This window comes from Tursiops truncatus, chromosome 19 (genome assembly GCF_011762595.2).
Source record: "Tursiops truncatus isolate mTurTru1 chromosome 19, mTurTru1.mat.Y, whole genome shotgun sequence".
NCBI classification, from domain to species: Eukaryota; Metazoa; Chordata; class Mammalia; order Artiodactyla; family Delphinidae; genus Tursiops; species Tursiops truncatus.
Window position 1 is genome coordinate 28,471,743 of NC_047052.1, and position 25,417 is coordinate 28,497,159.

Consider the following 25,417-nt stretch of genomic DNA (forward strand, 5'->3'; position numbering starts at 1 on the left):
TGATCTCTTGTTTCCATCATTGGTTTTAAACTGGATGTGGACCATGGACTTGGTTTCATGACCCACTGTTGATCGAGCTGAGCTGTCGTCAGGTTTCTCCTGCAGGGTTGTCACTGAGAGGCCCTTGGTGTCCGCTCCCCAGCCCGTGGCCTGACCGGCACCCAGGTGGGGGCCTCGCCTCACCAGCTCCCGACCTGGTCTCTCCCGCAGGCCCCAACACCTTCAGTGAAGCCGTGGCTCATATCCAGGCGCAGTACGAGAGCAAGAACAAGTCGGCCCACAAGGAAATCTACACCCACATCACCTGTGCCACTGACACCAACAACATCCAGTTTGTCTTTGACGCTGTGACGGACGTCATCATCGCCAAAAACCTTCGGGGCTGTGGCCTCTACTGAGCCCTGGCCTCGCCACCCAGCTGCCCACCACCCTGCCCAGCCTGCCGCCCCACCCCTGCCCTGGACAAGGGAGCACCAGCAGATGGCACTGAGTGGGGAAGAGGAGGCGCCCTCCACGGCCTCCCCTGCCCCAGACACCAGAACACGTGGTAACGGGGTTGGCGGGGGCGCCGAGTGCCCACACCTGCCGAGACAGACGGCCCGCTGGCCTCCGCGCCATCGCTGGGTGTCTCCCTGGGAGAGAGGTGTACGGGGCCCACGCCGCCGTCCGGGCCAGAATGGGCGCGCTCTGCATGCAGTGGTTCGGGCTTGAGGTCCCAGGGTCCCCTCCTGTCTTCGAAGCTGTGCAGGTGGTGGGGCGGCGTGCTGGCCGGAGCGGGGGCAGTGGGAGCCGCTGCTCAGCTTTTCTTGGGGTCCCTCTGGTCGAGGGCAGCTCTGTCACCAAAGGCCAGGGTGGGACCAGGCCACCAACCGCGTGTGGGTCCGGGGGCTCAGGCCTCGGCAATGCCTCCCTCCTCCTCCCCCTGGACCTCAGTCCTGGACGCCAGTCCTTCCTTCTCTGGGCCTCCCTCCCTTCACACCTCTGGGGCTCCCCAGTGCCCTGCTGGGGAACCCCCACCCTGACTCCTCACAGGCCTGGAAATGCTTCTGAGACCGACTTCTTGCAAAGGCACGTGGTAGATGGTCAGTGGGGTTGAGTCCTGCGGTGCCTGGACGAGGTGGGGAAGAGACGGTGGGGGAGGGGAGGCCGGAGGAAGTGGCTCTTGCGTTGACTGGGATGGGGGCCTCCCACCCGGTCTTTGTAGGCCCCAGGGTGGCTTATCTGCTTCTCCCGTCAGTCACCCGGGGCTTGGGCGGCCGCTCTGGAGTGTGAGCAGATGTGCTTTTTCTTTGCAAATTCACAGCGAATCCAACACAAACCAGCTGGGGCAGCAGGGGGCCTGGGGACTGGAGGTTCTGTAGTTGAGCAGGCCCAGGGGAGGTGTGGGCACGGCCCCTGTAGCCGGTGTCCCAGCTTCCTTCTGTCTTGGTGAAGAAATCGGACAGTTTGTCCACAGCCCTTGGGGTCCCGCCAGCCCCCGGGGGCAGAGGAGGGCAGACGTATGGGCCCATCATACTGTGTGTGCTGTGAGGGGCACAGCCTGGCTCACACACACACACACACAGCCCCAGCCCCCTCCCCGGACAGAGAGACTTGAGACCCCTTGGAGGGGCTTTGCTGTAGAGATCCCTGAGGAGAAAAGGGTGGGGTGACTCCTCCTGGTGACCCCAGGCCCTGGCTGACCTTGGACAATGAACACACCTCTTTCTCTCTCTCCTGGGCGCCTCCTGTTGGCGGATGCCACCAGTCAACACCCCAGGCAGACCCTGTGTGCTTGGATGGCGGCTTTGCCTGGGGAGCCAGATGTGCCCACAGGAGGAGAGGGGCCGCCCCTGAGGGGCCTCTGGCTCCCTCCTCAAGCCCTCTGCTCCTCCAGCACCCACTCTGGGCTCTGCTCAGTCCCGGGCCAGGCAGGACCCCTGCCCTCCCAGCGCAGCTGCTGACTGCCCCGCAGCCAGGAGCTCTGGGCTTATCGCTTCCAACAGACCCGGAGCTCTGGGTAGTGCACAGGAGACCCAGGGCACCTTCCCTAGTGCCAGACGCCTGCAGGGGTGGGCGCTGCTGGGGTGAGCACCATCCCTGCCTGGCTGTCTTGCTGCTGCCCCTGGCCTCATGGGAGACAGCAGGCAGCCCAGCTCCATTTCGGTTTTGCTTGCCTCGTTGTGTGCTGCGCCTCGTACAGGGTGCTGGGTTGTGGCAGAGGACAGGCCCCTGGACCGACAGCCGCAGTGTCCCGCACAGGCAGCCAGGGCCAGTCGGGCCATGTTGCCCGACACTGAAGGCGTAGCAGTTACTTCCTGGCAGCACCACCCTGGGTGTGGGCAGCTGTGCCCCTAACGCTGCTCTGTGACCCAGACTCAAAAGCAACTGCTAAGAAGGGTATACTGGCCAAGCCCCACCTCTAAGGCCATTGTCTTAGAGGTGGGAGTCACCTGCTCTCCAGGCCCAGGGCAGCAGCCAGGCGGAGGGCCCCGGGCCGTAGCCCACCCCATCTGCCATGTTAGGAGGCTGGGGAGTGGGGTGCTTGGAGCCTTCCTGCCCCTCCGTGCCCTGGGGTGCCTTTTCGCTCTCAGATGCTCTGCCCTGCTCAGCTGCTTATGCTACTCTTGCCCTCTGACCCTGGCCTGCCCAGGGGGTCCTTGGCTGTCTAGTCAAAGCCCCCAAGGAGCAGGTATCCAGGGTGAAATTCCTTCCCTGTCCTCTGCGTCTCCCATCCACGTCGTCACAGGTGGCTCCACCATGGGGAGGAACGACTGAAGGGACAGATGAGTTTTGGCTCCGTCGTGGGTGTGGGTGTGGGGGAGATGTTATGAGTGACCAGACGTGGGTGATTCTCTTATCCACAGTGGCCCCGTGTGTGCCCCAAAGAGGCCATGCTTCGACTCTCTGCATGCCTCTAGTTTATCAGGGCAAAGGGAAACTGATCTCTAGGAGGGGCGCCTTTACCAGACCCGTGAAACTTATGCCTGCCGTCTAGATGCCTGTGGGCAGGTTCTGTGCCCTGCACCAGTTGCCCTCACAAGAGCCAGGTCTTAGCCTTCCCACCAAGAACTGAGAGAGGCCCCCAAGGCTCTCTGGCCTGCCTGGAGGGGGCAGTGCCCGAGGCCCAAGGAAGGGCTCTGTGGAGCCTGTGGACTCTGGCCTGAGGAAGGTGCAGGGTCTGCTCCAGCCCTGAGCAGACAGCGCACCAACAGTTCTGACATTCTGGTTCTATGGCCCCCTTGCCTGGAGCTCTAGATGCCTGGTTCCCTGGCCCTTTTTCTCCTCTCTGGTCCCAGCAGAACCTGAGGACCCATGGGCACATGCTCCTACCATGGGGCGGTGGGCTCAGCCCGGGCAGAAGGCCAGCACCAGATATGGTGCCAGGAGGCAGCTCTCCTCCCAGCCTCTCCCCCGAGTCCAGTTCCGCCCCACTGATGGGACCTGGAGGCACCCCTGTCCTCCACGACTGCCCTCCCTACCCAGAGCCCCCATGACCAGGGTCCTTAAATCCCCAACACGGAACACCCAGGAGTTGGCTCACCTAGCTCACCTCTGCCAGGGAGAGTCCTGCAAGGGGAAAGAATATCCCACCGCTTCCACCTAACCCTGTGACAGTCTCTGCCCCACTGGCTGATTCTGCAGGTTCTCCTCTCTGGCCTGCATCATTCCCGGCTCCTTCCCCCTTCCCTTGGCCTGACCTAGTACACTCTTCAGCCCTCTTGGTGAGTAAATCCACCGCAATCCGGGCCTCGGCCTCTTCCCTCCAGACCAGGTAGTGTCCTGCCTGGCCCCCTTTTTGAGAAGTCTGGTGCACAAGGCCTCTTCGGGTGGCCTCTGGCCTCCCCGAGCCTTCCGGAAGCCTTCAGGCACAACCTGGCAGTTCTCAGGAACTGAGGCTTGAGGCTCTGGCTCCGTGGCCATCAGAGATTCAGTCTTGGGTGCCAAAGGCCAGCACCCTCCAGACAGCGCCCCTTGTCAATCCACAAGCCTACAGAGCAGAGGGTCCAACAGCCCAGAGCAGTGAGACAGGACACAGCATCCAGACCAGGATCAGGGCCCGGGTGTGAGCTGCTGCCCCCCACCGCCCGCCCCCAGCGAGGTGAGTCCTCAGCCCTCTTTCCCAGGAGCCAAGTGGGGCCTTCCCTTGGGGGCTTCAGACACGCTGCACCCCCAACCAGATGAAGGCCCCCGTCAAGGGAGGGCCTGCTCAGGGCAGAGACAGAAGGGAGGCCCATCCAGGCCCAGGGTGCCCAGGGCACCAGCGTGAACCCACCGCCCGTCGGAGGCACCACCCCTCCTGTGGCCCATTCTTTCCTCCCCTGCCCCCCACCCCGCCCCGTCCCCGTGGCCTCCCTGAGCAGCCAGGCCCTTCACCTCCTGGTCCCCTCTGTCTTAGTCCCTGCGTCCTCTGTGCCCTGTGCCTCCTCCCCTCCCCGTCCCCGGCAGAGGTGGGCTTGGGCGCGCCTCTCCTTTCTTAGCAAACCCCTCTTAGGTGCCGTGGTCCCACTTCCCGACCCCAGCGCCACCCGCCCCATATTAACTGTAATTTTGTAAGAAGAGTGACTCGTCGGTTTAATCTCTAGTCATTGTAATAATTTATTGGCTGCCGTAATGTATTTATTAGTCACCCACCATTAATAAAATGTGCCAGCTTTTCCTAGCACGAGTGTGGTGTGTTGCGTCAGTGCCCAAGTTGCTTCCACCGGCGCCCCCCGCACGACACGTGTCCTGGGGCCGGACTGTGGGCCACCTGGCAGAGGGGCACAGCCTGCTGGGGCAGGATTCCAGGTGACCGGGATTGTCGTGAGGGCAGAGGCTGGTCTGTCCCATCCCTTGTGCTTGGTGCCGGCCACGCCCCTGCTCCAGTGGTGGCAGCCAGGCCGCTGGCCACGCTCTGCTGGAGACTGGGAGAGACAGGGTGGTGACGACAGCAGGGGTGGGTGCTGTCGCCTGGCTGTGGCCCCTGGCTCCCTTCTCTTTTCTCACATGCTGACAACTCCTCTTGTGAATGTGTTCTTGCATCCGTGTTCTCCGGGGAAGCTTGGATGGACAAGCTGGGCTCTTGGCTCCTTGGTGATGGGTTCCAGTGTGTTTGGAGGGATGGCGGTGAGGCCTGTGGGGTGTGGAGGGGTTCTCGGTGCCGGCGCCTCCCCTCCCTGCAGCGGCTCCCCTCCCCACTGCCCTTCCTGCATCTCCAGGCTCAGCCCCTCCTTCCAGGCTCACTCCAATGCCCTCCCGACCGGACCAGGTCTGACTGGGGAGCGTGGCTGCCTCCCCGGCCCCGCCCCTGCTCTGTGCCGCTCGCTCGCTTGCTCGGAACTGGGACTTTTTCACGTGTGTGCATTTTCTCTCCCCAACTAGACTGTGAGCTCTCGGAGAGCAGGAGACTGTGCCGGTCGTTCCTATAGCCCTGTAGCTGCCCCACGGAGGGCCTTGCACACAGATCCAGCTGGTATTGGTGGGAAGAGTGCCCGCTCTGCAGCCCTGGGGCGTGGAGGGGCCGAGCCTTAGCCGAGTGGAACTCTGGAGCCCAGGCAGCTGGCCTGGATTTTTCCTTCGGACCTAAGCTTGGCGGCCTCCAGACCTTCAGCTCAGCCCACATGCCAAATGGGCACAGTCCGCACTCTCAGCTTGGGTCTCCCTAGTGGCCCCTTCTGGTCCTGGGAGTGCCCTGGGCATATGTCCCCACCGTGTCCCCCAACGTCTAGATCAAGTCGAGATAGTTGGGCAGTGAGTTGGGATCTTGCCTCTGGTTGAGGCCTTCCAGCTGTTGGTTGAGCAGCGATAGGACAAGGTGGTGTCGTGTGTTGGTGAGGCTTTTCCTATCGAATCGTTGGCTCTCCTCTGCTCCCTGGTGGCTCGGGGACCCTGGGCACTCCCAGCCCCCACCCCCCCTGCGCGTGGATCCACCTGGCCTCCCAGGAAACCTCCGCCTGCCCTTTTCTGAACAGCCTCCATTGAGACGGCACCGGGCGGAAGTGTCTCATGCCTCCCTGAGCGTGACTATGCAGTGACTGACCAGTAGAAATTGCGGGGACTGAGAATGAAATTGACTGGTTGAGGCTAGGAGGGTAATAAGATCATAGGAGTTTGCTGAATATGCGCGGCAGAGTGAGAGGACGATGCCATTTATTTACTACAGATCCCAGAGGGCGTCGTAAATCTGTGCGGTTGTCTAGGGGCTCCCGAGAGGCAGCTGAGAACCTAGACTGCCCCCTCCACCAACCGGTCTTGACCATAAGGACAAGGGTTTGCACCAATACCCTTTCCAGGTCACCAGTCATGGAAAAGATGATGGAAGGGAAGGCACGCGGAGCTGGCCATGACTCTCTGATCATTTATTCTAAAGCCCACAGGCTCCTCACTCTGGCTGGAGAAACCAACCCATTGCATTGCAGAAGCTCTGGTCTGGCCCAGAGCCGGGTGCAGGTCTCTGCTCTTCCTCATCCCAGCCTTGTCACCTCTCATTGCCCCCTAAGGATCGATGAGGTTAAATGACACAAGGCAGGGGAAGAGCTGGCAGAGCGGGGCTTGGTGATGGGTGGTGGTCGCTTCATCTGCTTCCCGCTCCCACTCAGCTGGAGGGAGATGTCGGGAAGCAGTTTACTCAGCGCCACTGCTTGCTCGTCCATCTCAGTGATGAACGCCCAGTGATGCCCACACCACTGCTCTGCTCTCTCCTATGATTTGCTTCAGTCTTCTTACTTCAGAGGGAGCGTGTAGCCTGGAATTACTCCTGAACTTGACCTGCAGACCCATGGAGCTAGGTTTGGGGCGGACAAGTTTCCAGGGTTAGGACAGGGTTCTTGGGGGAAATGAACAGCTCTCCCTTCCCCCAGAGAGCTATATCACGAGGGAGCCACCTTCCTGTGCAGAAATGGGTTTGTACACAGAGAACAAACTGCCAAGGAACAGACTGCCCAAGTTCATGTGCCTGGCATCCCACAGTAGGATAAGTCCGTCCTTGCCCCGGACAGAGGGCTGTCCCCTGGGATCCTGCTTGATTTGGAGTGCCCATTGTGTTCACTCATTTGCTAAATGAACTCCTGTGCGCAAAGCAGTTCTCCACGTCTGCGGTGCTTAAAGCTCCTCGCGTGACCAGTCGTGGTTGAGTTTGACCCAGCCCGAGGGGGTATGGCCAGAGCCCCAGGCACTCCTGCAGGAGCCTGGCGTGACTTCCCCTCAGACCACAGGAGGGGCCTAGAGGCCCTCACCACTCCCAGAGTACACCCCAACCCACAGGTTAGGCCCAACAGGACAGGTCTGGACAGGAAGGGCCAAAGCCCGGCTCTCAGGCTCCCATCCAGCAACCCCCACCCCCCGCCAACACGCACGGAGACCTTCCCATGGCTGGAGACTGCAGACTGGAGAGCTCGTCCTCAGCCTCACTCAGGGAGCCCGGGTTGGCTCCCAGTCCAGTCTCTGCCACCAGCCCTGAGACAGGGGTGTTGGTTGCTCTGAACGCTGGAGATGCGAAGCTCCATGCTGTGCGAGAACGTTCTGTCAGCCTTCCGAGGAGCTGAGGAGCCGTGGGGGCCCGGGAGCCCTGCCTGAGCTGCCGAGTAGACCACTTCCTCCCTCTCAAGCCTAACTTCCATCTTCTCTTTCCCTGTCTCCGTGTCTGTCCCTCTCGCTGTCTGTCTGGCTCTCTCCCTCCCCGCCTGGGGCTGCAGAACCGCATGCACGAGTCTCTCATGCTCTTCGACTCCATCTGTAACAACAAGTTCTTCATCGATACCTCCATCATTCTCTTCCTCAACAAGAAAGATCTCTTTGGTGAGAAGATCAAGAAGTCACCTCTGACCATCTGCTTTCCTGAGTACACAGGTAGGTGTCGCGCGGACCTGCCAGGGACCTGTGTCTCCCCTGCGGGCACGGGTACCCCTGCAGGCAGCTGGCAGAGGGTAGAGGAAGAGGCGAGGGAGTGACCAGGTCTGGCCCCTCCCAGGGCACTGCCCTGGGCGTGGTGGGGAATGGACCCTCGTGACGCGTGTGGGTTGTGAGCAGGCGACTCCAGAGAGACGTGGCAGGATCAGGAGGCAGGACAGGCGCACAGCTTCCCCCTCTTCTTCCGTCCTGGTCCCCTGCCTCCCTGGTCTCCCCCCCCCTCAACCCCTGCCTGGGCTGCCTCAGCCCCGCCCGCTTTCTCTGCTCCTGCTTCGGTAGCCCTGCTCGTGCCAGCAGAGCAGTTCCCCCACCCCACGGCATGGGGCCTGCTCTCCCCACCTCCACCCCCATCCCGCCTGCTCTTTCCCTGCTCTTCTCCGCCCCTGCGCTTTTCCCCCAAACCACCCCTACTTTCTGCAGGCCTTCTCCATCTCTGCTTGCCTCTTTTCTGCCTTCTCCAGGGCTTTTCCTCTCCTTCTGGCTCCAGGGGAGTGTGCCCCCACCCCATGGGAAGCTGTCTCTGGCAGCGGATGGAGGCTGGCTGTGTAGGGTGGCCCGGCTCTGGGCTGCTGCTGAAGGCTAGGGCAGCGCTGACGGGAGGCCGGAGCCCAGCCTTTGTCGCTCTGGGGACTGGGAAGCTTCTAGAGGCCCCTGGGGCGTGGCGGTAGAGAATGTGTCACAGGTGGGCTCAGTCTGGAACCCACTCCCTGACAGCCCCAGTGAAAGATCAGGGCTTAAGCTCAGCTCCCAGGGTGACATGGGTCCCCAAACCCAGCCAGATTCCAGAAGAGATGGATGCTGGCCCCTCCGCCCTCCTCCACTCCTGGGGAGGGGGGGAGTCTGCCCTCACCCTTGGGTGTGGAGGGCGCATTGGCTTGTTCTGAGCGCAGCCTGTCTCCACTGTGTGAATCTGCCAGCTTCCTGCCCTCCCCAGGGTGCAGAGAGGGAGACAGGGCAGGCTCTCGGGGCTGACAGGCGTTAGGAGCATGGTGCAGGCAGGCGGGCAGACAGGCAGACAGGCAGGCTAAAGCAGCTTCTGGACCCAGACTCTGCAACTTGGGACAAGTTAATCGCCTGTGCCTTGTTTGTCATCCGGGCACCACAGCAGATAATGATGCCCACTGCTTGCGGGGCTGGAGGTGGGGGAATGAACGGAGAGAATGGTGCCTGGTGCCAGGTCTGCACCATAGGTGCCATCACTGCCCTCGTACCATCCGGAGGATGGAAACCAAGCAAGGGGGATTGGCCGTGGAGGAGGCGCCCTCTGCGGGTGGGGTGGAGCGGGTCCATGCAGGCACAGGACAGGCCAGGGAGGGCCCTGCCTGTGGGTGGAGCCGGGCGTTAGCCCCCTTGGCAGCCATCTCTCCCAGCCTCAGCAGAGGCCCTTCAGGACCAATTCGGGTCTTTAGATAAAGTTGCGGTGACCGGATGGGGCTCGGAAGTCTGCAAGCTCCAGCAGGCCCTCAGGCCAGTGCCACCTCAGGGGGCCGGCCTGAGCCTAGGGCTCTTCCTTGTCCCCAGGGACCTGGCCTCACTGGAGCCCGATTTGGGATGTGGCCCAAGGAGCGGTCAGTCTCACTGTCATGTTGTATGCCGCGCCGGATGCACCCAGGGAAAGTCGGTCTGAGATTGGGAAACATTTGCATTCTTCAGGGCCTCCAGAGGGATCCAGTTTGAGTTCAGAGAACACGCTGGATGACAAATGGTCACCAGTGAGGTGGCCCCTGGGGGTACCTAGGCTTGTGGGGACAGAACAGGCTGGAGGGGCTGGGGCGTGCAGGTGGCTGTCTGGACGTCCACGGGGAGCTCTGCAGGACCGCCAGGCCGTGTAAGGGCGCGGACTGAGCAGACGCTGAGAAGGCGGGAACTGGACGTCCCGAGTTACTCCTGGGCGCTTTTCACCTCCGTTGGTGCCATCTTAGCACCCTCTGGGCAAGAAGCTCCTTGATGGAGTCCACTGTGGGGTTGTGTCTAGTCTGCGAGCTGCCACTAACTTGATGGCTTCACCGTGTTGGTGGCCAGCCAACGGTGGCATGGAGGAGGCTCTGCCCCGTGGGCTGTCAGAGCTGCTCTCCGCCCTGTCCCCACCCACCTAGTAGCCCTGACCCCGCACACTTATCTGGCTGCGGACGCCTTCCGGCACCCAAGCCCCAGCCCCACTGTGGCTCACACCCAGCCGTTGGAGGATGGCTGGAGGATGGCTGGAGGATGGCTGGAGGATGGCGCAGGCCGGGAGGGGGCATGGCCCACCCCCTCAGCATAGGACCGTGTCATTTCCATATTGGCCAGCTCCCAGGGGCACTGCAGAAAATGGGGCAGCCTAACTTGGATGGGCTTTTAGGCAGTTCTCTGTTGGTCCACGTTTTATGATAATTGAAAACTACAGGACAGAGCCACAGGGTTTGGGTTACAGCTGGTGGGCAAACTGTCCTTACATCATGCACAGATACCCCCACCAGACCCCGGCCAGGATCAAGGGAACACTCAAGGAATTGTGGGGGCGGGGGCAGCGGGGCTCCAGTTGGCATTACAACACTGCCAGCCCCTTAAACGGCCCACCTGGAGGTTCCCAATGCCCCCTGTCCTGGCCACTCACCCAAGAATGGGGACGGCTTAGAGACAGTCCCAGCCCTTCTCATTAAGAGGAAGCATCCAGGAAGGAGTGTAGAAGTAGCGCCCCCCCCCCCCCCCCCCGCGGCCACCACCCCGCAGGGAACTCATGCATCAGAAGCAGTAGGACCGGTTTAGACCAGGGGTGAGTGTTGTGAATGGCGGACTGGCCAGCAGCCTCAGTCAGTGTGCTCATCTAGAAAGCAAAACGGACAGCCTGTGGCTGCTGTCCGCCCAGGGCTCCTGGGGGGACCCTGTGTGAACACAGAAGGAAAGACCTGGGCAAGTCAGAAGCCAGGCCAGTGCTCAGCTGCATGTGGTTTCCAGTGTAAGATGCGACTCCACCTTGGAGAAGGGCCCCAGGCAGCCTCCTGGAGAAGGTCACGGCCCACATCTCCAGCCCACCCACCCCCCTCTCACCAGGGCCTCCCCCCAACTCTTCTGCTCTGTTTCGTTACAGGCCCCAACACCTATGAAGATGCCGCCGCCTACATCCAAGCACAATTTGAAAGCAAAAACCGCTCACCCAACAAAGAAATTTATTGTCACATGACTTGTGCCACAGACACGAATAATATCCAGGTGGTATTCGACGCCGTCACTGACATCATCATTGCCAACAACCTCCGGGGCTGCGGCTTGTACTGACCTCTTGTCCTGTATAGCAACCTATTTGGTAATGATTCCAGCATTCACAGAAAAGCTTGCACACATACACACTCCACTAACAAACAAATGCAAGTTGGTAAATTAACTTCAAAAAGGCATAACAAACCTTATATATAGACAGACAAATATATATTAAGTTTTTTTTTAGTTTGTACTAGAAGGAGCTTCAGACAGAACTGACCAACATTCCATTGATCATTAAGGTTTTCCTGGGACAGCACCTGAGCATGCAGTTACACACACACACACACACACACACACACACACACACGCGCGCGCGCGCGCGCGCGCGCGCGCGCGCGCGCCACGATGGCAGTCCTGATTTGGGAGTCCATCCTTTTAAGAACAGCCACATGATTTTACACTCTGAGACCCATTTCTGTGAGCAGGGAGAGGGCAAGGAAAGGCCTGGCCTTAGTCCAGCCTTTTCCTCTGCATCCACACGCTGAGGCTGTGTGCTGTCAGTTCTGTCCTGCTCTTGTGCGAATTCCAAAACCCTTTAAAAAATGGCCAGCATCCCAAATGTCTCCCTGCCCTATACTCCCGACAGAAAAATTAAGGATGCTTCTCTTTTGGGTGGTAGAGGTGGTTAACTTCAAGAATTTAGAAGAGTCACTGCTCTGCCCAATCCACTCTCTGTCTCCTGAGTTTTCTTTATTCATGTTAACAAGGCAAGAGTCAGAGAAAAGGGAGACTCTGGCTGCTTTCTGCAAGCAGCTGAGGGGGCGGGCCGTGCAAAGCACAAGGTCACCTGCAGAGCTGAAGCTGCTCCTCCCTCCAAAAGGGCTCCCCCTCCAAGAGGGCTGGCAAGAGAAGGGGAGTGATGTGGAGAACGGGCAGGAGTGGCTGAGGGGAGGGCAGATCTGCAGACCTGGCTGGGTCAGGGTCCTGAGGGGTGAGGCCTCCCAGGAGGCCCAGGCTAGACTTCCCCTGGATTCCTGATCCCCCTGCGATGCTGCCCCATCTTGCCCCACCTCAACATTATTAAACATGTTGGAGGGTTGGTTGGTTGGTTGGGTGGTTGGTGTTTTAAATCAAGGAAAATGGTCAGACTGGACCCCTTATCTCTCTCTCTACAGACTGCTTCACGGACTCTTTGCTGTTGACGTTGATCTCCTGGTAGCATGACCTTTTGGCCTTTGTAAGACACACAGCCTTTCTGTATCAAGCCCCTGTCTAACCTACAACCCAGAGTGACTGACGGCTGTGTATTTCTGTAGAATGCTGTAGAATCCGGTTTTAGTTGAGTCTTTACATCTAGAATTTGAAAGGAAAAGAAGAACATTTCCCATGTGCTTTGTAGCTTAAAAAAAAAAAAAAGAAAAGGATAAAGGAAAACTCAGCATCTCATCCATCTTTTTTTCTTTCTGAAATAAACACCCACAGCTGCACCCATGCCCACCCCATCCTACCTGCAGAGGTGCCGCCTGTCCGCACCCGGGGCGCCGGTTCCCGGGAGTGTGCTCAGGCCACGCTTTCCAGACGCGGCCTCACCGTCCACAGCCCTCCCCCCGCCCAGGCCCGAGCCACTCCAACCACACGCTCACTCCAGGTTTGCATAGAAAAAGCACAGCTCTCACGGGCCAGTAGCTGCCCCAAAGGAATATGGAACATATATATATATATATATATATATATAGAGCCCTATAGGAAACAGTTTCCCCCAGCTCCCTTTCTACAGAGTACCTTTATCATTTTTTTTTAGTTTTAGATTTTGGTTTTATTTTTGTCCTGATGAGCACTATGTATTACATACCAGATCAGCTTTCATAGTCTTTGGGAACCGGGTTGTGGTTTTTCCCGCTGACATTCTGCTTCTCCGTCTCTCAGATGGATGCTCCCTTTGTGTGCGTGCGCCCCTCCACCTTTTCCTTTGTTTCAGTAACCTGTGTTCGCTCTTTCTCATGTGGGGATGTTTGTGCTGCAGATAAAAACAAAAATTTTTAAATACTACAAGATGGAAAAAACACAAAAAAAATTAAAAAGATGGAATGTAATGTTTACAAGAAAGCCACAGTTCTCATGATCAGTCCAATGTCATTTCTACTTTGACTAGTATCCAAACTCCTTCACGGTTTCACTTTTAAGACTTAATATTTGCTGAAGACCAGTCACAGCCATTTCAGATAAAGAGGCAAAAAGACAAAACACAAAATATTTAAAATGCAGAAAAAAAAAAAACTTGGGAAAAAAAATAGCCCACGGGTCTTTCTAAGCCTTTCTATTCCCAATCGGTGAGGTTTCTGTGATATCTTACACACTGCCAGTCTACTTCTCTGACTAATGGAAAATTCATGTGTAGCTCAATAAAGAGAATGTTTGTCTGTATTGCTGAGTCTCGCCCTCGGGCTTCATTCTGACAGGAAAGGGAAGGAGGGATTTGACTGGGTCGCAGATGCTGGGAGGCTGGTGGGTAGGGCTGTAGGTGCCGGATAAGGATCCCCCGCACCCCCACCCCCACCCGCCATCAAGGGGAGCCAGCTGGGTGCAGCCACCTGGGAGCAGGGCGGGCAGAGGAATGGGTCTCTCGGGCCCGCAGGTGCCCTCTTCCTCCCAGCTCCGGCATCTCCTCATGCTCGGCTGGTTTGGTTTTCGAGGGTAGGATGGAATGGAGCATGGGGAAGGGGGGGAGGGCAGGTGATCCCAAATCTCCTGCTAATACGGGATCCTGTACCCAGTTGCTCCACCACAGCAGAATGGGTGGTCCCGAGAATGAGGCCAAATTGCCCCAGCCCTCTGTACCCAAGGGGTCACGTGCACTCACTTGGACAGCTTTAAAAGCCTCTCCTGTTGCACCTGGATGCCAGAAGTCCCCGGCAGGCTGAACACACACGGAGCAGCTGAGCACAGCCTGGTGTACAGAATCTGGTTCTCAATTCCTCCAGGTGGCAGGTCTCACTACCTCTCCACTGGGTTGCCAGGTTTCTACTGCAGTTAGTTGCACATCAGTTGAGACTGAGACCTGGAGGTAACACAGCTCATCAAAATCCTTGCATCATGTCCATGGATCGCTTACTAGCCAAGCAGTCGAGTGCTCCACCTAGGAGATGGCGGGGTCTGGGCAAGGGCAGTTAATTGTAATCCTCCGCACACCAAGAGCCCAGGAAGTCCTCTCCTTGGCAATTCCAGTGGCCTTTTGAATCTAGTGAGGATGGAAAGTGGGGGTTGATACTGCTGCAGAGACCGTGGCGTAACAAGAGGCTAGTCCCCTCCTGTTAACAAAGAACAGATCCGGGAGCTCCTCAGCCAGGACAAGCCTGCTGGTGAGCCAGCCAGGCCCACCCCTCCCCCAGCACTGCTCCCACCAGCTCCCCTCGCCCCGACTTATCTGCAGAGGGAGGCTCACAGCCATCTCTGTTGATGGGAAGCCTGCGCTCCTGGCCACAGCTTGACTTCAGGACACTGGTCTGGGGGGATGCAGACGAAAGGCTGCAGGATGCCGTGACTTCTACATATGGCGTACCTGAACTTCTCTTAAAAAAAATGAGCCATAGAATAACAGTTCTCGCATATGAATTTTGTAGATAAAAACAACGGAAGCTTCTTTGCCTTATCTTCCTTAAAATGGGATCCAGAAGCATTTTTTTGGGAAAGGGTGCAGGGAAAGACCAATTCAATTAGATGAGACACGTGGCGGCACAGCCTACGCATCATAGTCTCTAGGGACTCCACAAGCGAGTCTAAGGTGCAGTCAGGGGCACCGAGAGATGGAGACATTCAGGTGACGGAGGGCCTTCAGGGCAGGCAGGCGTTGTTCCCTGACCAGCTTGGCGGCAGGGCCACGGCTCCTCCTGCAGGTGAGGCCCTGCTCCACAGAGCTCTCCGCTTCCTCCCCGTAGTGGGGAAAGGCGCACCCAGAGAGGACCACGTCTGCCGGCTAAAGATAAAAAAGCATATTGTCTGCACAGCTCAAGTGGGAAACCAGGTCCAAGTGGCCACCTGGGCACCCTGGATTTATATCAACACAAGAAATACATCCACAAGGACCATCGATCTCTACAGTACATAAAAGCCTCAAAATTAGGGGGAGAAAAAAAAAACAAAGCAAGAACCCAAGATGTCAGCAGAGCCAAAAGAAAATGGAGGGAGTGAGGGAGAGCACTTCCAAAAGAGCCCAGAGAGGGCAAGGGCACCTCCACCACCATTCACAGAGCACCCAAACACTCAGTTTACAAACGTGAACCAGCAGCCTGGCCTCCGCTTTGGGCTACGTGGCGGAGCACGAGGACAGGCTCCCTTCCTGGAGACGGCCAGCACAGTGAAGGGGCCATGGGATGGGGACCACCAGATGGAACGGGACACTGGTCTAGCCTCCTGCCCTTGCCCTTGGCATCTGTCGCAGATGCCCTCAAGAAGTGACCAAACTCAAGAGACAATACAATTAGTGCCCAGAACCCTTTACTATCCAGGTGTAAAATCTATGGGTGAATTTAGGACTTCTCTTTTGGGGTCATTTTAAAGGCATGGCTCCACTTTGATCACTGTCATATTGCTGTATTCCAATGTCTCAGGACCCTCTAAAATTGACTCCAAAACATTTTCTCTTTTCACACATCTGAAACATAAGAACACATGGAATTGGTATCATCTTTAAATGTGCACAACATGCACACACATATAATTATAAGGATGAAAAAACCCTCCAACCAGAGCGGAACACACAGAATCAAAACGCGCTCTAATCTCCGCACCTCCGAAAAAAACTGCCTTACCTCCCAGCCACACACAACACACTAGGAGAGTTTGCTTTTTATTATCATTATTATTGTTTTACAATAAAAACAAATAGCTATGCTCTCAGCAAAACCAATTTAAAAAGAAAAATAATCACAGAAATTTACTAACAGCGTTTCAAGATAAGGCTTTTGAAAGATGTATTGAAATAAATTACCTCAGCCTAAACATCACTCTATTTTCAGTTACTTCTCAACATTCTAAAAACTTTGTTATGTAAAATACATTTAACTTTGCCAATAATTTTAGATAATACTGGATTCTTCCCAGAAGGACTACCATAAAACTATGCTTTCAAACATTAAAAAAAAAACTCAATCCAGTAGGACATAAAACTGAACTAGGTAACCTATGATTGTGTGTTTCAAATCCTTCAAGTTAAATGTGTCAAGGATTTGAAAAAGTTCAGACCTGGGTCTGCTCCAAGGCAGGTGGACTCAACATCTTACCTTTCTATGTTTAATTAAACCAACAGGAACACAGTTACAAAAATGAAGGGCTCCGGGGAAGAAAGATACAAAAGATGTCTTTTATTTCTTCAATAAAGCCCTCCAAAATTTACTCTCCCATCTTTAAGGCCCACGTTTTTTCCAAGGACCAAACCCACAGCCTTTGGCATTGCCTAATTTACTTTAACAAGGAATTAAAACGTTCATGAACCAAGGCTTGCTGCTCAACCCTTTCCCCGTGTCTGGGGGTGTGGGGGGGATAATGAAATGCAGAGAGGAGAGGACACAGCGTGTACTCGTGAGATGCGGGAGCACCAGTATTAACGGAAATAAAGCCAGCTTTGGATAGGGGGCTCAGAAAGCTAGTCCCGGATGTACTGGGACACGATGGATCACCTCCTCACGCTACGTCCCTGGGCTTTCCTCCCCTCTGCTGCAGGTATCAAACCAAGCACTGTTCTTCCAAGATGCCCTGCCGGCCCAGGGGTCCAGGAGCCCGTAGGTCTGGCCTCTGTGACATTCTGAATGCCTCCGCACCAAGAACAGCAGTGTGACAACATAAATTACCCAGTGGCGTGGAGTCAGGCTCAGGCTGTACACCTCCACACCGCTTTTTATGGATCCCGCCCCCTGCGCCTCCCGATTCCCCCCCCCCGACCCCCCCACGCCCACTTCCTGCCACATTTGGAGCTAAAGACACCAGCATTTGTTATGACTTCTGCATAAAGCCGTCATGGAAGTGGCCCCCTTCAGGGTCTCTGGCTGCCCACTTCCTCTTGATCCTCCCCCACCCCTACGAAGTCCAGTCAACGCACAAGAGATCATGCTTAGAGTTAAAATGTGCAGTGTTTCTAAAGGGAAGAGAAATGTCACATAGAAAGTATTACAAAAAAGGATTAAATCTGTCAGCTGTCCACACACTATTAAGACCACGTGCTTTACACAGCGCAATGCAGTTGAGCCCACTCCTTCACTCAGCAGGCAGAGCTGCGGACAGGCCTCTTCGGCTCGGGAGGAGGCGCTAGGAGCTCTGCTGCTTCTGAAGTCTCCGCTCCGCGGCAGCAGCCAGCATCCTTCGACGCAGGGTCATGGGGTCAGAGGTCGTGCCTTCCGAGGGGAGGCAGCTGTCCGAGGCTGAGTCATCTTCAGAACTTCTGTTCAAGAAACGCCTACAAAAAACAAAGGACTTGAATGAGGAATCAGGGAAGCTCTGGAACATGCACACACAGAGAAACATACAATGTGCTTCTTTAATTCCCCCACTTTCCCGGCACCGTCATGAAGCTGTCACTCAGCACCACCCCGTGAAAAAGACACCTGTCCCTGAACAGAGGGGCAGAAGTTCTCCGCATCAGGCGGCCGCTCCACTTACACACACAGTGCGAAGTCCCCACTCACAAGGCCTGTGCTGGGCACGGAACCCACCCACGGGAACAGAACACCGGCCCCATCCCCGAGAGTTTAAGTAACGAGCACCTGCGCAGCGACAGAACAGTCCCGCTCCGGCGGCTCCCACCTGGGGCTGGGGGTCGGCACTTCGAGGCCGGCTGCACGCAGAGTGGCCAAGACGGAGGACTCAAGAGCTGGACATCAGGCCAGTGGTAGCCTCTCTAGGCCTCAGTTTCTTCAGCTTTAAGTCTGTCTAATGGGTGTAATTACCATGCTCCCTCTTAGAGTTAAGGGAATTAGAGTAATTAACATAAAGGGTCTAGAACACACTGGCACAGAAGTGCTAACCGTGTGTGGCGGAGAGCGTCCACAAGGAGACGCCAGCAGCACCAGCCAGAGGTTACTACCTGGGCCCAGTATTACCAGATCCTCAGGTTTTTCAACAGAGGTTTGAAACCTGAAGTTTTAGCTGACAGGTGATAGGTTTTCAGCGTTGGCATCCATGACAAGGGCCTTCAGGCCTGGCGGGGGCTGTGGAACCCACTCACCTCCGCGCCTGCTGCAGGAGGTCATCCTTGCGCTGCACCAGCATGCGCTGTCTCTCGTCAGCGGACTTGGAGAAGCGGCTCCCCCGGGCCTCAAAGTCCTCCCCTTCACTGGGCTCCGCTTCCAGCTCGCCAAAGTCCAGTGCCTCCTCCAGCCGAGGACTGAGGTCCAGCGGCACCCGCTCGGTCTGGACACGCAGGAATCAAGGGACCACCGTGAGCACGGGCTGCCCTGCCAGGCAGATTCCCCATCTGACCGGTGCCCCAAATAATGCTCTTCTGGACCCCAAAGGAGGCGGGCTGCCCGGCAGGGAACCGCGGGCACATGTGTAACGGCAGACATGGGCTCCTGAAGGGCAGGACCTGACTCACATGGCATGTTCAACATTACGGAATAAGTGAATGATTACCATTATGAAAACAGAAGCACCTCGAAACTGTACTCTCAGAAGATAACAAAGTTAACTGCTTATTTGCATTCTGGGAATTTTCTGTTCAATGCTACTTATTGCTCTAAAATTTAAACAAGTCTTATCACATATACTGCACTAATTTTATACCCTCACTTGACTCTGAGAACAGTTAGGCAGATAAAAAATGGTAAATTCTGGGCTTCCCTGGTGGCGCAGTGTTTGAGAGTCCGCCTGCCGATGCAGGGGACGCAGGTTCGTGCCCCGCTCCGGGAGGATCCCACATGCCGCGGAGCGGCTGGGCCCGTGAGCCATGGCTGCTGAGCCTGCGCTTCCGGAGCCTGTGCTCCGCAACGGGAGAGGCCACAACAGTGAGAGGCCCGCGTACCGCAAAAAAAAAAAAAGTAAATTCTAAGTATCTTTGTTAAAACCGATATAATATCATGTGGTTCCTCGCGTAGCAGGATATAATAATGGGACTGTCTCTGTCCTGGCTGCAGCTGTGAAGGCCAACACGATGCCCAGGAGCCCCCAAAGGCTCAGGCAGCTGCCTGGCCATCTACTGCTCACGCTCCCAGACTCAGGCCCAGACCCAGGCTGGCCAGCGTCAGTCCAGCACCCACCTCCAGGCGACAGCAGAGCTGAGGAGGAAGAGGCTGAGAGGCTATTTTTAAGAGTTCCTGGTGTGTGCGCTTTTCTCTCCCCACCCTCGCCACCTCTCCTTGCCCTCAGGCAAGCGAGTGAGGGACTTCAAGAGAACCATGTGGGGACTTTCCTGGTGGCGCAGTGGTTAAGAATCCGCCTGCCAATGCAGGGGACATGGATTCGAGTCCTGGTCTGGGAACTAAGATCCCACATGTCACAGAACAACTAAGCCCGTGCACCACAACTACTGAGCCTGCGCGCCACAACTACTGAAGCCCGCGTGCCTAGAGCCCATGCTCCGCAACGAGAAGCCACCGCAATGAGAAACCCGTGCACCACAACGAAGAGTAGCCTCCACTCGCCGCAACTAGAGAACGCCCGCGCTCAGCAACGAACACCCAATAGCCAAAAAATTTTAAAAATAATAATAATTTAAAAAAAGAGAACCATGTGGCCTGACTCATGTGCCCTAGAGTTTGGGGGACACACAGACTGGTGGTGACTAACACACACCTGAGAAATCTAAGAGAAAGAAACTGGCTTGTAGCAGATTTTAAAAACGCTTCGCTGGGAGCCAGTTCAACTTCCACTGACTGTAAGGCACTGCTGTGTGTGTCCTGGGGGAGGGGACATAGGTCCTGCGGGAGAACCAGCCTGAGGCTGTTGAAATTGACTTTGCCCAAGAGGACCACTGGGAGGGGTGAAGGGAGCCTCATGAAGGAAGGGGTGGTCATAAAAAGCCAGCCCAAGCTCAAACTAAGTATAGTTGAGGCTTCTGGCGCTAGACAGGACAGGGAGAGCTCTACAATAACAGCTGTAACACATATATATACAGCTGTGCACATGCGCGCGCACACACACACACACACACACACACACACACACACACACACGCTGGGGTCACATGGCCCATCTTAACCCTGAGTCCGACCCTAGAGGAAGTTAGAAAGAAGAGCTGGTGAGTGGAGGTGGAGGTGGAAGGAAGGGAATGGAAGGCCACCCTCAAAGCCTGATTCATGTAGGCCTGAGCTTGGGCAGAGGGGAGACCCCGAATTAAGCAACGGGCAGATCTGATCTGATGACTGGGATAAACTGTTTATTAACTGTTATCCAAGAACTTTTTATTTCCTGAGAACGGCCAAAAGTGTTATATAGCAAGCTTCTTTGTGAAGCAAGTGCTTTCCTTCCACTATGTTAAAAAAAATTCAGAAACCTTCATGCTCACTCTAAAAATAGAGATGGGGAATCAAGACAGAAATCGAATGTGCTGTACCCAAAAGGCCCCCAAGCCAGCCTAGTATCCAAATCTGAGCTAAGCCAGCTACGAAAACTGGAAACACAATAAGCCCCTTCTTCAGAAGCCAGATGCCATTTTACAAATGCTGCACGACCCAATTACAGATTTGGATACGAAAATTTTAACTCAGCAACAGATCTGAAGAATTCTTAGGAGTTTTTACTGTTTCCTATTTGCAGGGAAAGGCACGTGAGGTGAAAGCAGCCTGCATGTCACTCGTCAGTGAAAGCAGCTGCTTCCAGCAGAGCCCTGACCAACGCTGGCAGAGACGGCGGCGCCATCCTCAGGCCCCAGCTCCTGTGTGGGAAGCCCCACGTGTCACACCAACAAGGAAACACAAAAATAGGGCTGCCTGGGGCTTCTTCAGTCTCTTAAGAAAACTGCAAAGCACGGTAATTGAATAAGCAAATGGGAATTCCAGAAAAGGGACACGAACCAGAACCCCAGGCTGCGTGGGGCAGAGCATGGGGTGGGGCTGAGGCACCTCTGCCCTGGAAGCCAGACCCGGGAGCTTCCTCCGGGTGCACGCAGCTACCCCGGGTCACCCAGCGTGGCTATCTAGGCAAACCTGGTTCCCAGGAGAACCACACTTCCCCCCACCCCAGGGGTCTCGTTTTTGTGAAATGCATGAAGTCCCTGCAAATGCTGAGGTGGACAAGCGAGGCGTGGGGGGAGAATAAGCTGAGGATTTCGGCCCTAGAGAGCGGAGCCCAGCGCAGTCACCCCGGGTCCTGGGCCCAGCCTCACGCCGCCCTGCCTAGCGCCGCCACTCAAGTCCACAGCGGCAGGGCCAGCCCGGCAGAGCATGACTCTTTTCTCCTCCAGGTCCTGAGACCAGTCCCCAGGGAGGGGGCTGCAGGCCACACCCAGGCACAGCAAGGTCTGTTACCCTTGGACACTGAGACGACGCTGGCATACGGCCTCCTCCCTACTCTCGCCCTCAGCCGTACAAACGTCAGAGGCAGGGTGCAGACCCCCGCCAGGTCCCCCGCTGCTCCCCATCCCGGACGCGCTCTCTCTAGTATGCAGGCCTTACCTGGGTGGAAGCTTCTCCGTCCTCCTGCTCGCCGTTTGGCCTCTCCATAGGACCGTTCAATGCAGGCCTAATGCTCTCTGACCGCTGAAAGAGAGACAGCAGCACCGACGGTGCAGAGCCGTTCTGAGCTCGGCGAACGGGTACGGGGGGGACCTGGAGCATGGGGGAGCTACGACCCCAACCGTCTGAGTTCAGCAAATCCCACAGCATCGAAGACATGAGAGTGCTACTGAGCTTAAAGACACAGCAAAGGAGCCTGAGGCCTAAATCTGAGAGTCATCAGTGGGCCCACGTTTAATTTCCTTTTCAGTAACAGTAACTGCACAACAATAACAAAACGACAACAGCAGTTAACACCGACAGGACACTTTGGAAAAGCACTGACACCATCATCGCATTCATCTCCTTAACATCCTGTGAACTAGGTACTGCTGTTCTCACTTTCGTCCAGGCTGAGATCCCGGCCCACGCTGCAGACACCTCGGGGCCCTGCGCCTGTCCCTGAAGGTCTGCCCGCTGCATGCTGGCTGCCCAGTTTCTGTATTGCATCACCCAAGGACACACTCTGGCTGTGTGAAAGAACCTGGCCCCCGCTGGAGGCAGCCCTCAACCAACAACTGATGGGAACTGGTGTATAAGCACCCCAGCTCCTCCCCGCTCAGGAGGAACAATGCATTCTACACTGGACCCCAGAGGCCTCCAGTGGGCTCAAGCTCTAGCTGCCCACGATGGTAACTGCTGGATAACAAACCCTTTATCCACTTTACAGCCCCACCTGCTGCCTGTGTTTCCTGGAATACTTCCCATGTCTCCTGGAACACCTCCCAAATTAACTACTGGCAACTGGATCCCTGTCTCAGGGTCTGCTCTTGGGGAAACCCAAAGTCACAGCCAGGTCAAACAGGTAAGGACCACTGAGCCACCTCTAATACCTCAGCCCCTTTGACTCCCAAGTTGAGGCTCATTCCCTCTTCCAAGATTCTCACGCTTGAAGATTTTATTAACAGATTTCCATGTTTTTGCATACCTAAGTTGAGTAATTTCTTGGTATATGATTCCCTAATCACATATATCCTTTAGTCCTGCCAGAAAGCTTTCTTTAAAATGTCAATACTTTTGTACCCATCAAAGAGGTTACATGATGGGCCAGGAAATAGGATCTTTAAAAAAAAAAAAAAAAAGTCAAAAATATAAGCCTCACAGATAGGAATTATACCCAATGGAAAGCCACACCAATGTGCAAAGCCACGGACAGAGGGCGATACCTCCTATAGCCAGGGTTAGCAAACTAGAGCCTGTGGGCCAAGCACTCCAACAGTTTTTGTAAACAAAGTTTTACTGGAACACAGTCATGCACATTCATTTACATATTGTCCACGGCTCCTTCAGTGCTACTGCAGGAATTGAGAAGTTACAACAGATATGCATGGCTTGCAGGGCCTAAAATATTTCAATCTGTTCTTTATAGGGAAAGACTGCCAATCCTTTTCCGAAAGGAACCGATGCTAGGACCTCCTGGACTGGCAAGGGCAGGCTGGTTTGGGGTGTATATCTGCACAAAAAATTAGGCAAATAGTTTTGTCCTTGTCTTAATCCAAGCCTCTTGGATGGGTCTGTTCTCAGTCATAATCTGGAAAGTTAGGGAATTCACAGAAACCCTTCATCAAATCATAAATGATATTCAGCTGTTAAGTAACTAGAACGTTAATCTAGAAGATAAAACCTTTGTGAGGACAGAATTCATTTGTCACGTCTGAAACCTCAGTTTACCTGTGTGGGAAAAGGTACTTGAATCCGTCCTTCTAAAATGTTGTCTGTTGTTATTTCGACTGAGCGTGTCAGCTGGAGGTCCTGCAGTACTAGGTGGTATGGAACCTGGGGAAACATCTCTTGAATCTGATGAGCCTATAGGAATACAAACAAAGAAGCCATGAAATGTTCACTCTCAACAGTTACTCACTGAGGTCATGGGGTAAGGCAGCCTCTGGGCACTGAACCTGGTGACCTGCCTTGAAAACACAAGTAAGGGGCCACCTCTATGCCACAGATCACCGTCAAACTGCAGGTTTTTTTAGTATTTTTCCAGAATGCCAAACAGAAAACTTGGGGACAACATCAACTTCAAATAAAAAAGCCCTGAAATCCACTGAAGCCTGAGACAGGCTGAACTAGAATATTCCAGTTTTAAAAAGCATTCATTTTAAAGCTCAGTAAAATTCAGGTATATAAACGTGTTCTGCTTAAAGATTTAATTCCTAAAAGGAACAAACTTCTGATACACACTACATGGGTGAAATTCAAATGCATTAAGTGAAAGAAGCTCAACTCAAAAGGCTATGTACCCTATGATTCCATTTATATGACATTCTAGAATAAGCAAAATTACAGAGACAGAAAACTGATAAGTGGTTGCTACAGGCTGGGGGTGGGAGAGGAAGTGATTACAAAGGGGCATAATGGAATCTGGGGGGAGGCGGAAAGGAACTGTCCTATATTTTGATTATTGTGGTGGTCACATGACTGAATGAGTTTGACAAAACTCAGAGATGGAAACTAAAAAAGGTGAATTTATTGTATATAAATTTTACTTCAACGTAAAAAAAAAAAAAGACTACAAAAAATGTAATTGCTAGGACTTCCCTGGTGATCCAGTGGTTAAGAATCTGCCTTCCAATGCAGGGGACGCAGGTTCGATCCCTAGTCGTGCCACAACCAGAGAGCCTGCATGCTGCAGCTACTGAGCCGGTGCGCTCTGCAGCCCACACGCCACAACTAGAGAAGGCCATGCGCCGCAGCGAAGATCCTGCATGCTGCAACTAAGACCCGATGCAGCCAAATAAATTAAATAAATAAATAAAAGTAAAAAATAAAAAAATAAATGTAATTGCTAATGTTGCTCTGGAGCTGCAGTTTTCAAACTGTACTCTAGAAACGTCTCGGAGGCCATCAGGGCTCTACGGTGGGTGCGTGTACAGAGGGGAACAGGCAGAGATCTCGGCGCACCACCACCGGTACGTTCATCCGAGCAGCTCCAGACTTTTTTCTCATACGTGTATATTTATTTTGCAAATGCTTATGTTCAAGGTTTTATTTGTGGAAAAGTCCCAATGATCAAAAGAAAAAATGACAAGGAAACATATAATTCCTTTGGGGGCACAATAAAGTCTACTGTTGGGATAGTGGCTCCCAAGGAATATGTTGTCATGTAGAAAAAGAGGAACGTGTCCCAGTGTCAGGCCTAGAGAGAAAAGACCGGGGTGAAACCTGTGCAAAGCTTCGCTTTGGGTCATCGTTGGGGCAGGGAGGACAAGACAAGTGTGTAGGACAGAAGGACCCGGAGCTCCATGGACCTGGGATCCCCTCTTTGTTTCTATGAAGGTGAGTTGATCATTTTTAAAAACCCAGGTCAAGTCAAAGCTAACTGGGCAAGAGTCCAAAACAACCTCAATAATCAGATAACATTCTCCTCTCTTCTTAAAAAGGTCCCCTCTCATTTCCCAAATAAAATAAGTCCAAGATTCAGTTCACTGGGCCAAAGCTTTTCTTCCTGAAAATCCAGCAAGTTATATATTAGACTTTTATAAAAAATGTATTGTGACAGGGCTTCCCTGGTGGCGCAGTGGTTGGGAGTCTGCCTGCTGATGCAGGGGACATGGGTTCGTGCCCCGGTCTGGGAGGATCCCACGTGCCGCGCAGCGGCTGGGCCCGTGAGCCATGGCCGCTGAGCCTGCGCGTCCGGAGCCTGTGCTCTGCAATGGGAGAGG

The 25,417-nt window shown here is 54.9% G+C and overlaps 3 protein-coding genes across 5 annotated transcripts in view; 2 read left to right on the plus strand and 1 right to left on the minus strand.

The window, feature by feature from the left end:
* LOC101339621 (guanine nucleotide-binding protein G(o) subunit alpha) overlaps positions 1-6,513 on the plus strand; it is a 20,326-nt gene extending 13,813 nt beyond the window's left edge. The window contains exon 6 of one of the 2 annotated variants that reach the window (XM_033844623.2): positions 211-342. Coding sequence is in view for 1 of the 2 variants with exons in the window: in XM_033844622.2 (XP_033700513.1) it covers positions 211-398 (188 nt within the window). In the remaining variant the exon portion in view is untranslated. Of the gene's footprint in view, positions 1-210 lie in introns of both variants that reach the window. The other variant, XM_033844622.2, reaches the window with a different exon arrangement.
* LOC117309019 (guanine nucleotide-binding protein G(o) subunit alpha) lies at positions 407-15,260 on the plus strand. The gene is made up of 3 exons (XM_073795569.1): positions 407-547; positions 7,656-7,809; positions 10,940-15,260. The coding sequence occupies exons 2-3, from the start codon at positions 7,662-7,664 to the stop codon at positions 11,125-11,127; spliced, it is 336 nt and encodes a 111-aa protein (XP_073651670.1). The 5' UTR covers positions 407-547; positions 7,656-7,661; the 3' UTR covers positions 11,128-15,260.
* Positions 15,261-15,885: 625 nt separating this feature from the next.
* Positions 15,886-25,417, minus strand: part of AMFR (autocrine motility factor receptor) — a 41,938-nt gene continuing 32,406 nt past the window's right edge. The window contains exons 11-14 of one of the 2 annotated variants that reach the window (XM_019935795.3): positions 23,424-23,558; positions 21,654-21,737; positions 18,269-18,453; positions 15,886-17,500 (exon numbers count right to left, since the gene is read on the minus strand). In XM_019935795.3, the coding sequence (XP_019791354.2) occupies positions 17,353-17,500; positions 18,269-18,453; positions 21,654-21,737; positions 23,424-23,558 (552 nt within the window). In that variant the 3' untranslated portion in view covers positions 15,886-17,352. The other variant, XM_073795564.1, reaches the window with a different exon arrangement.